This window comes from Misgurnus anguillicaudatus, chromosome 14 (assembly GCF_027580225.2).
Source record: "Misgurnus anguillicaudatus chromosome 14, ASM2758022v2, whole genome shotgun sequence".
Classification (NCBI taxonomy): domain Eukaryota; kingdom Metazoa; phylum Chordata; class Actinopteri; order Cypriniformes; family Cobitidae; genus Misgurnus; species Misgurnus anguillicaudatus.
The window spans coordinates 24,996,533-25,007,689 of record NC_073350.2 but is presented as its reverse complement, the minus strand read 5'-3'; the positions used below and the strand labels follow the sequence as shown (position 1 = coordinate 25,007,689).

The following is an 11,157-nucleotide window of genomic DNA, read 5'->3' as shown; positions in this document are numbered from 1 at the left end:
TATACATATGTGTCTGATTTTCATTTGTGTTAAATTTGCACCTGCACGATTCATCTCCATTTCATAAGTTACTCATTTGAAGTTTTTGTTTAAAGGAATCGTCCGATAATAGATTCTTTTGAAGCTTTTATAGTAAGAGCCATCAAAGATCAGAGCTGGAGAGAGCTTGGGTGCACTCACAACCCATTAAACTGCATTAAAGCTTCCTCTAATTCCCATCTCGTATTACCAGCTCATTGTTGGATCTGTCTAAGTGCGACGCACACACATACACACACAAAAAAAGAGAGAGAAAGGGCATGTCGGCTTAGCTCCCTCCAGTTTCATTTTGCCACTTTGCTGCATTTTGGAGGCTAGATTCAATCTCTCTTCTCACTCTCTCTCTCCTCCCTTTATCCCCCCTTGACTGCATGTCCTCTATTGAGGTCTGGATCACATTTAAAACCACATGTTCCTCTTTGCGAGCAACTGAGCCTGGAAGTCGGCAAGCAGGAAACGTGGTGACAGTGGAGTTAGACTGCAGCACATGGGACGGGACAGACATGAACTTCTCCCAGACGGTATCGCACGCACTTGCGGCTGGAGAAGACTGGATCTGAGCCTGTGGGAGATTGCGCAACATATTTAGTGACGGCCAAGTCGGATGACAGCATCCAGGTGTTAACCTGACAGAGGAAGCTGACCGGAAAGAAAGCTACATACTGCATATTCCAGACTGCTCCTCAGACAAGTTTAAAGAGCAGCACTGATTGATGTTCGTTTTTTCTTTCTTTTTTTAAGAGGAGAGCCCATTTGGCTTCCGATAGGTCTCGTGTCAGTCTGTGTGGTCCTGTCTGTAAAACTGGTTAGCTTTGTGATTTGAGCCTGTATACAGAGTACAGACTGGCCTCCATCACAGCTCAATTTGTAAACTGTATCCTGGAGAGTCAGTAGCAGGATGAAGACACAGATATGTGCTGGACTTCACATGTTGCTACTCCTGTACGTCAAACGGATGCTGGCTGTGGACACATACAGACCCCTGAGAGTAAGTAGCATCATTCAGCAAACATTTATAACTTTACCTTTAGACAAACACTGCCAAAACCCTTTGATATTGTTTGCAATGCTATCGGGTTTATAAAGAAATTAAATGAATAGTCATGACGTGATAGCAACTCTCTTGGTAGCTAACATAACCTACTAGAAAAAGTTATTCAAGTGTTAATTTTTCGTTATTTTTAATAATTAGTGTGCTTTTTAATTTAAAGTGGTAAATACTAAAATTGGCAAAATGCACATTTACACTACATTAAATCATTAATGACCCAAAACCGTGTGCAAAATTTCGCTAAAAAAATTATTTTCTTACCAGAATTAAGTAAAATCTTACTAATTCGCATTTTCAAAGCTTGACAAGATGACGTGAAAGCACGTGGTGACGAATTGACCTTAAAAAGAAGCGCGGAGCAACGCTACTTTTTAACCCCAAAAGACGCGTACATAATAGCGCATGCGCATTGCGCAAACGTGTCCTGTAGGAGCCGCCTCAGTTGAGAATTGATTTGCAATGTATTGTCAATAGTGTCAATGATATTAACCAGACAATCTTGATATGTGCAATTAATTACTGTCATGTTTCTGTCATGTGTTTGTATTTTCTTATGAACTATTGTAATACTTTTAACATCCTGTCCAATTCAATAAAATGTCTGTTCAATATATGCTGGCTCACTGAAGTTGCAAGCTCAGATGTGTCCCTGATGTGAAGTAGCAAATTCAAACATTTTCCTGTCTTGCACCATGAAAAAACTAGGCTTGAATTAGTTTAAATGTGTCATCTGGAGAAGATGACAATGTTTGGGATTAGCTGGAATTTTCACTCTTAATGAGTAATTGAAGCACATAAGGGAAACCTTATGACTGTTACTGAATAACTAAACATCCGAAACATAAAGCCATTCACGCTGTTACCGTAATTCATCTCCTTTGCGTGTATTTCAAGGCAGGTTACGTAAGTAGTGTGATGGGTTTCCAAGCAGTGGCGCAATAGCATCCTGTTAGGTTGAATAGATACGCTTCATAAAGAGGCTGACTGTTAGCATCTGTGCATGTGTGTGTGTGGCACGTAGCCTGCTATCTGAGTGAAACCAGAGGCTTTTGAGGGTCTTTTAAACTCTCAAAAGTCTCACGTCTTTCTCCTTGTCAGAGGCCATCCACCTCATTAACTTTTGTTAAGGAAAATTGAAGTTTTTCGCTCATGTTTAGATTTTATCCCACTCCTCTCAAGCTTTTTGTTTGTTGTTGTATTGTCTGTGTGGATAAGTGGAAGCAGACAGTTCCCACTAGGGTTGCCACCTTTGATTTGTGAAAAACCGGGACACTCAGATGAAATTTTGTTTTGTTTTGTTTTTGGAGGGGGGATCAACTAATATTTGCAAATATACCATGTTTACAGTTGTAGGACTCTATTCCCTCTCTTACCTATATTTGTCCTGACGTAGATGCTTTCCCTGAAGTAGATGCACTCCCAGATGCATTAAATACACTTTTGTATAAACATTGTGTAAACATATACTGCATTATTCTATTATAAAATATAATCATTTGTACAAATATAGGATATATTCTTTAGCAATTAAAATATGATTAAATGTATTATAATAGATTACAAACAACTTTTTGTTTTTGTTAACTTAGTAAATTTGGGCAACCTAAACTGACATTTCTCACCTCTTTTTCCATGTGTATTTCTCATCCCTTTTTGCTGCCTGCAGAAGTCTCGGCTGTCCCTCAATGAAATCATTTAAAGTTTAATCTAACTTGAAGTTCAGCTTTGACCAACCCCACCGATCGTTTTAAAAGCTGACTAGCAACTTAACTGAAACTATTTCATCCAGGATGTGTGTGTGGAATCTGTGGATGCGACGCGTGCGACCAACCGACAGCATAGGTAGTTGCTAGGCGATAAGTTGAGTTTCCAATCAAATAAAAGTAAACGCCTGGCCAATCCACTGTGTTACCTGTTCTATTTTACCCGGTTACGGACACAGGATTGGATGAACACAGAAACAGTGGAAGGAAACGCTTTAATTTGAAACCAGGAAATTCTGCTTTAAAAGTTCATTTTTACAAAAAAACGGGACAATTCGTGTCCCGGGAAAGAATATAAATTTTCCGGGACTGTGACTCAAAAAAGAGAACAATCCCGGGAAAACCAGGACGGGTGGCAACGCTAGTTCCCACCCTAACATACTGCATGGATCAGAGAAGCCCGTGTCACTACACGACAGCGGGATGCTAGCCCGACTTCCATATCGCGTGCCAGCACTCTCCATCCCGGCTGTTTTACTTTCCGCCCGCTTTGCGGCTTTTCTCGTCTTATAAAAGCATGATTGGAAGTCCGTTGGCTTTCTATTCGTTCGCCATTTTTGCAAGACACACCCGGTGTGTAGTAAACATGCAAAAGCAAGCTAGTGCTGTCTTTGCCTGTTTAAATAACAAAAACGTTGTGATTTCTCAATAACTCGTATGCAAGAGTAGACGGAATTGTTTGATTTGGGAAGCGTGAATCTTAAGAATTTCATAAAAGATGGCTACCACATATCGATATTCAGATTGCTGTAGGCTCCGGATACAGATTCTGTGTGGGCCCGATCATGTGGCATTGATTGAGAGGTCGCAGACTGCGAGGTTTGTTTGTATATGTATTCTGACTCCATTTAGGAGAACCGTTTCCACCTGTACATGATCTACTGAATTATCGCCTCACTCCTTTTTCTTCTGTAGGGGCGCTCATGACTTTGTAAAGAGGAAGGTTGTGCCGCAGCTGCCACTAGGCACTTAGCAGTTATTCAATCTATGTTTCCAAAACAACCACATTCGTGGCCAGTCCCTTGAATTTGTGTGCGTCTTCACTGAGCTTCTAAACAGGTGGTCCATACTGAGCTAATAGACCATATGGTCCAGTTGTTTACAGTGGGCCTCTGCCAGAGGGTGTTGCGTGTGTTTGGCTTCACGAGCTAGTTGAAGAACAAGTGAAAAAAAATGGGAACTTTGTGGCTTTATATTCGGGATAAACCCTTACATTTAAAATCTTGGTTTAGGAATTGTATTCATGTAATAGGGAGCTCCCATCTTGCTAAGACTGAACATCAGAGCCTTAAAACTGTTTCAGATGATTCAAGAATTTTCATCTGTGATTCAGTATTGCTGTAAATGTTGTTATGCATGTCAATTTCAATGATGTCAGGTATATGAGGGAATACTTTGAGGTTGTAAAATATGGATCTATTCAAGGCCTGATGCAACTCTGCCTTTTTCCTGGCATATGAATCTGTGGACTACTTGGGAACAGCTGCATCTTTTCCCCTGTGTAATATTGATTCATTACATATCTACATAATCCAGAGAGCTGACAGTGATGATCACTGCTGCCCTCTTGTGGAAATAAAGACAATTTATTTTAAGATTCACTAAGATTAGCTTACATTCATCCATTTGGAAGATGCTTTAATACAAAGTGAATTCAGGGTATACATTTGATCAGTATGCGTGTTCCCTGGGAATCAAATCCATGACCTTTCTATTGATAATGCAATGGTCTACCCTTTGAGCTACAGGAACACGGGTACAGCATCTACAAAACTGCTGACCGCTTTATGATCAGGATCCCATTCAGCAAAAAATAAATTTCTCTGGCTAAAAATATGTTTTAAATAAATGCTAAATACATTATATCTATCTATATCTATCTAAGAGAATATATTTCAAAATGTATTTTAGGGGCAATTAATCAATTTGTAATTTTTAAGCCATTGAGCAAAATATTAAATGTGTATAAAATGTCTAAAGTATGTATAAAATATAAAATTATAAGTATGTTTTTGCAGTTGAAAATATATTTAATTTTAACCTTTCCAAATCTGTCATGTTTACAGGTTTGTGACATAACAAAGTTTTTCTTCAGTGCAACCAATATAAGTATAAATGCTTTAAAATCTATAAATTTTTCAAATACATTTTAAAATATACAAAAAATGGCCCAAAATATATTGTTGAAAAAAATTTTTTGTAAACATTTCATATATTTTTTGGCCATTTTTTGTATATTTTAAAATGTATTTGAAAATATATTTTGGGGAAATATATTTTATATTAGTAGAGTTTTCTAGATTCATCTTGGTACAACGGCAAAGTTCGCCAGAGTTCACGGGGGCGCGGAATCATACATGCTGACTTTTTTCATGTTTAAATGCTATAAATGGGTCTCCAGTGCTTCTACTAACCTAGAAAATATGAAAAAAATATGAAAATAAGTTAGTTTTGGTAAACCATTCTCTGCATGCATGTGAAAAAATAGGTAATTGAAATGTAACTCTCCTTGTGATGTCAGAAGGGCATAATACGGCCCCTTAATCTGGACTATCCAACCACAGCACTGACATTTAGTGCAGAGATCAGCTCATTTCCATTTAAAGGGACACACCCAAAAAAAGGCACATTTTTGCTCACATCTACAAAGTGGCAATTTTAATATGCTATAATAAATTATCTTTATGGTAGGGATGGGCGATATGGCCTAAAATCCATATTGCGTTATACATTGCGGCCTCTTGCGATAGCGATATGTATTGCGATATAATACTTTCAATAGACTCGTTTCAGAACAGGTTATATAGACCCTTACAAAAGCCAAACTGCTAAAAAGTAAGTAAAAGTAAACTGTTATGGCCAGATTAGTCTTGTTACCTCTCTTAGCTGGAACTTTTGCCTGACACACTCTACAGCTACATATATTATTGTATATTACCATAATGCCAATTTCGCACGTGGAGCAGCAGTTAACTTATGTAACTTATGGCTTAAATCCAAAAAATAGATGTTGCATTGGTCTTTTTCACGAGTTCCTCTGTTTCACTGACGCTTTCATCCATGTTTATTCGGCTGCAGCTCGTGGCTCTTAAGTTCGTGGGTAGATTGTGTCATCAACACGCATTATCGCGATAGTGCAATAGATTTTAAATCTCTATCGTATGCCAATTTTCTATCGTTTATATTGCATATCGTTTATATTGCCCATCCCTACTTTATGGTATTTCAAGCTAAAACTTCACATACATACTCTGGGGACATAAAAGATTTATTTGATCTCTATTTACTCTTTTGCATTTGGCAGACACTTTAACCCAAAGAAATTGTGTGGATTCAAGCTATACATTTTAATAATATGTGTCTTTGATTCCAACCCATGAGCTTCTAACACAGTGGTCTACCGAGCAACAGGAAAAACATTTTGTCCTCATTTTGATAACTACCGTATTTCTCCACAGGACATAAATCAGGAGAAGTGGGAGCGGGAGCTGAGGGAAGCTGGGAGTCTGGATGAGCTCCTAATGTTGACAGAGTATCCGGATTGGAAGCTGTGGAGATGCAGACTCAAGCTGAAGCACTTTGACGATGCCACACAGCCTGAAAACCGCAGATCCACTCGATACGCGGCCACATCATTTAGCCCACAGATGCTAAAAGGTAAACAGACATTCATTTGTGTGACCAGGCTTACTTCTGGAAAATGTCCACAAAGATTGTTGTCAGCAGCAGGTTTACACTTGATTTTCAGTATTACTTTGATTGATATTTATTGATATTAAACTTTGTACGAAGACCTAAGATGCATATTTCTTATGCATTAGCAAATGCTTTTATCAAAACGTTTAAACTCGAATTTTTGACCTTTGTGTCGCTAACACAATGCACAGCCTTTACCACGTCACACTAAAGAGCATCATGTCCACTAACCTTGTGTAAAAAACTGCTATTTAAGTCACACATTTATATCTAATCAGTTTTTTTCCTGCAGACATTGATGAAGAATGGCAAAAAACACAGTGTATGCCAAGAGAGACGTGCGTGGATGTGGCCAAAGAGCTGGGCACAAATACAGCTGTGTTCTTTAAGCCGCCCTGCGTCTCTGTCTTCAGGTGTGGCGGCTGCTGCAACAAAGAGGGAGTTACCTGCCGTAATTCAAGCATGACATATGTCAATAAAACTGTGAGCACTACTCATTGCATTGCGTGGGTATTACGTAAAAATTATGTTATTTTTTTAATGTGTAAAAAATTGCAAATGCAATTAGCTATACTTGTCAAAGGGGACATATATTATGAAAATCTGACTTTCTTTTTCCAAGTGCTATAATTGGGTCTCCAGTGCTTCTTTTACAGTTTTTCTCAGTCGCTTTGGTGCATTTCTCACATCACTATTTATATTTGCACAACAGTTAATGCAGTTCTCAGAACAATTAGTACAAACTGCAAAACCTAGTTGATAACCTGCAAAAGCGTGTCACTTGCTCAAAATGGATAGGTCATTCTTCAAAGCAAGTATTCATGTCAATGAAAGTGTTAGTGTCATCAAAATGAAAAGTCCTCACACCATTGTTTATGAACAAGATAGTCAAATGGCTTAGTCATGTTTTCATTATGACAGTTTACGGTATAAATGTTTTCCAATTGAAAAAAAAAATCTGATCTTGGTGACACTTCCTGAAAATGCTCAAGACAGCACTATATACTATTTGCACAGCTATTTGAAAAATACAGTACACATTAAAGTTACACATTACTGTATTTAGTGAGGTAACTGAGTACAAGACACTGAAAATGTATGTTTCACATTTTTACTGCATAAGCTCTTTGCGGTTCTAATTTGTTCACAGCATTGTGCAAAAGAAAAATACACCCTTATTTACAACAAACATAAACTCCCTTTGGGTAGAGCTGTGCACAACTGTAAACAATATTGCAGTACATACTGGAACTGAACATACAACATACATAGTACTGTAATCTTTCTTGCACATCCAGACGTTCCTCTCTGTCTGGCCACATCATTTCAGAAATGTTTAAATTTAGGAGACTTTTTTGGGGAAAAAACATTTAAAAAAATGATTTTGACAACTAGTTCAACATTTTTGTATGTAATGACTCAAGCAATGAAATGAGGACTATTAGTCCTCATTTATATGGAATGACTATTCTGCATTCACAAGTATACTTAATTTTGACTGACATGACATAAGCAAATGATAATGTTATAAAACAGCAGAGAATTGTATGAAAGCAATTGATGCATGTCCAAAAGCATTTGCAATTTGTTCAAAGGAATGAGAAACTGCTACTATAATGTGCACAAATAACTAAATATTGTGGAGGTTGAACTAACTGTTGTGCAAATGTAAATAGTGATGCGAGACATGCACCAAAGCGACTAAGAAAAACTGTAACATATAAAATTGAAAAAGACCAACTAGTAACTTAGTTTTGATAAACGATTCTCTGCAAGCATGTGAAAAAAAATCAGCCTGATGATCTCACAAGAAATCTTACATTTTACGAGTTGGCTAATTTGTATCAATTCATCAGAGTTAATCGTGCAAAATCGTACAATTCTCATAAAAAAACAACAACAACGAAACCAAACCTCGCACCTAAACCCAACGTCACAGGGGTCAAAGCAAATCGAACCAAAACTTACGAATGTGGTCGTATGAATTAATACGAATTGGCTAACTCATAAAATATCTATGAATTCTCGTGAGATAGCATTGGAAAAATAGGTAATTGAAATTTGGCTCCCCTTGTGGTGTCAGAAGGGGATAATACCGCCCCTTAATTTGCACTATCCAACCACGGCACTGCCATTTAGCGCAGAGATCAGCTCATTTGCATTTAACTCTTTCCCGTTTTTAAAAAAAGTTTCCAGCCAGCGCAAGCATTTTTCATGATTTTCACAAAAGTCTTCCAGAAAATGTTTTTCTTTAAATGTATAAACATACAATATATCAAATGAAAGAACGATCATCTACATTAAAAAAAAAGTTTCATCCTACCTTTATTAGTTTTTTATCACCTCTCAAATATGGGTAGGTTTCTTCAAAAACACAAATTTTTGATAAAAAAACTGAGATAATTCATTTTTTGCGAAGGACTTTTGATAGATCTTTCTCTTTCACGTGAGGCGTTACTTCCGGGTTGTAAAAGTTGCGGAAGTGCGCCACCTGGTGGATAAAAAAGCCGGAAATTCTCGTCATTTGCAGGAAAGCGTTTTCTATTAATTGATAAGATAACTGGTCAATGCCGGTGTTGTGTCGAAGTCTGTTCCCCCTATGTTCCCCCTATTTTTCCCTTCAGTGTAGTGTTTTTATGGCGTTTTTATCACGTTATAGGTTTTATTATTTATATATTTAAAGTTTTAATGGCTACTGAGATGTATATGTGTGCATTTCTGTAATGTATCTGTATTGTTCTTAATGGTAAGTCAATTATTTTTACAGTATGAATCATATTATATGTATAATATTTATTTAATTATGTATGCAGAGATTACATTTTTAAAACAACCAGTAAAGGAAAAAAAGAAAAAGACAGGCTATATTTTAAAAGAAATACTCTAATAGGAAACTGTCAAATGTATGAAATATTTAATAAATTGTATTATAAAATACATGATATTATGCCTTTTTAGTATAACCAATTCAAATCTTTAATCTTTCTAAATGTAACGTGATGGGGGCGCTATGGAAGCACTACACTGAAGGGAAACATAGGGGGAACTGAGTTCGACACAACACCTGTTAAAGACACACACAAAAACTGCAAATTTTTGCTCACACCTACAAAGTGGCGATTTTAACATGTTGTAATAAATTATCTATATGATATTTTGAGCTAAAACTTCACACATGTACTCTCCAGTACACACCAGTAACATTTCATGTTTTACTAAGGCATGTTTATTAAATTTAACTAAGACCTACAGTAATCCTGCTTGAGCTAAGCCTTGTCTGTGAAGTGTTTCAAAACATCTGAACGCTACTTCCAAACCTATTTTATCATGTCATGTTTAAGTGTACACTACACACTGTTCCACTTGACTAAAAGACGCCCACTTCCTCACAGATTTTGAGTGTGAGTCTGGCCCCTTTCAAATCTGGACCGGAGCCAGTGCTGGTGAAAGTAGCCAATCACACCGAGTGTAAGTGCCAGGAACACACGATGATCCGCAGACATGTTCGTGAGAAGCACAGAAAGAGTACCGGGTTAGTACCAGACTTAGATCTACAAGAATAGCCATTGTGACACATGAATCAAATCAAAGGTTGTCACATTGAATGTAATGGCCAGCAATTTATGCCGGTTTTAAAAGTTTAGACTACAAGGTTTTTAAAAGCTGAATGACATTATCAACTGGGTACTTTTGCTTTTGCACTTGTGCTTAATAGATGTTAGCTAACTACTGTGATGTAACATTAAACCCCTTTAAAATATCAGACCCAATCCTTAAATTTCCTGTGCCATGCTGTGCTATTCGCTGTTGATTAAGAAGATTTCAGATTGTGCCTTGCTGAATATCAACCGCATGTAATGCTTTATGTGTTTCTTGGAAAATTAATATGTCTGAATGTGTTTGTATGTTTGCAGCTATACGACTTCAGGTAAAGCAGAAGACATCAAGAGGCAATGTAATCGAGGTTATATATGGGACTGGATTGCAGAGCAATGTGTGGCGTACCCATCCAATAAACAAGGTTAGTAAGAACTGACTGTAGTGTATTCGCTGACACGTATTTGTTCCAGTACTTCCTGTTTTGATCTTTTGCACAGACGCCTTGTTGCATTTAATGTCAAATGTGAAATCGGTTTTATTTTAATTTAATTTAGACCAAATAAGTTACACACAGCACCTATTAGTTGATTATTATGGTTTTTGCATTTCCTGCGCCTGCAATAACATATAGTTATTTTTTTTAGAGCCACCATCCGCCATCAGTGCAGAGGACTGTGAAATTGACTCAGAGACGTGTGAATGTATCCCAAAAATAAGGACACACAGATCACATCATACGTGACACAATTCAACAATTTTTTTTCAAAGGTAATAAGAGGAAAATAATAAAAATGCGGGGTTGTTTTCAACCCATGGTTGTTTCAAAGACTGCAATTAGCCAGCCATAGTCTCACACCAATCTTGCTGTGTCTTGTTGTTTTGTGACCCCTAGTGGTGAAAATGACATATTGTGCCTTTAAAACATACTATCTTATTGCTCAGAAATGACACTGCACTATCTATTTATTTCAAAGCTTCAAGACAGAAAACAAGTTACGTGAGCGCAGC

General features: G+C 37.2%; 1 protein-coding gene across 2 annotated transcripts; it reads left to right on the top strand.

The window, feature by feature from the left end:
- Window positions 1-170: 170 nt before the first annotated feature.
- vegfd (vascular endothelial growth factor D) lies at window positions 171-10,904 on the top strand. 2 transcript variants are annotated; one of them, XM_055183840.2, is made up of 6 exons: window positions 171-1,027; window positions 6,312-6,510; window positions 6,842-7,032; window positions 9,942-10,081; window positions 10,464-10,570; window positions 10,794-10,904. In XM_055183840.2, exons 1-6 carry the CDS (start codon window positions 938-940, stop codon window positions 10,889-10,891), a joined length of 825 nt encoding a protein of 274 aa, XP_055039815.2. In that variant the 5' UTR covers window positions 171-937; the 3' UTR covers window positions 10,892-10,904. The 2 variants fall into 2 exon arrangements, with proteins under 2 accessions (XP_055039815.2, XP_055039816.2); XM_055183841.2 differs by lacking the exon at window positions 171-1,027 and adding an exon at window positions 3,369-3,672.
- Window positions 10,905-11,157: the final 253 nt, after the last annotated feature.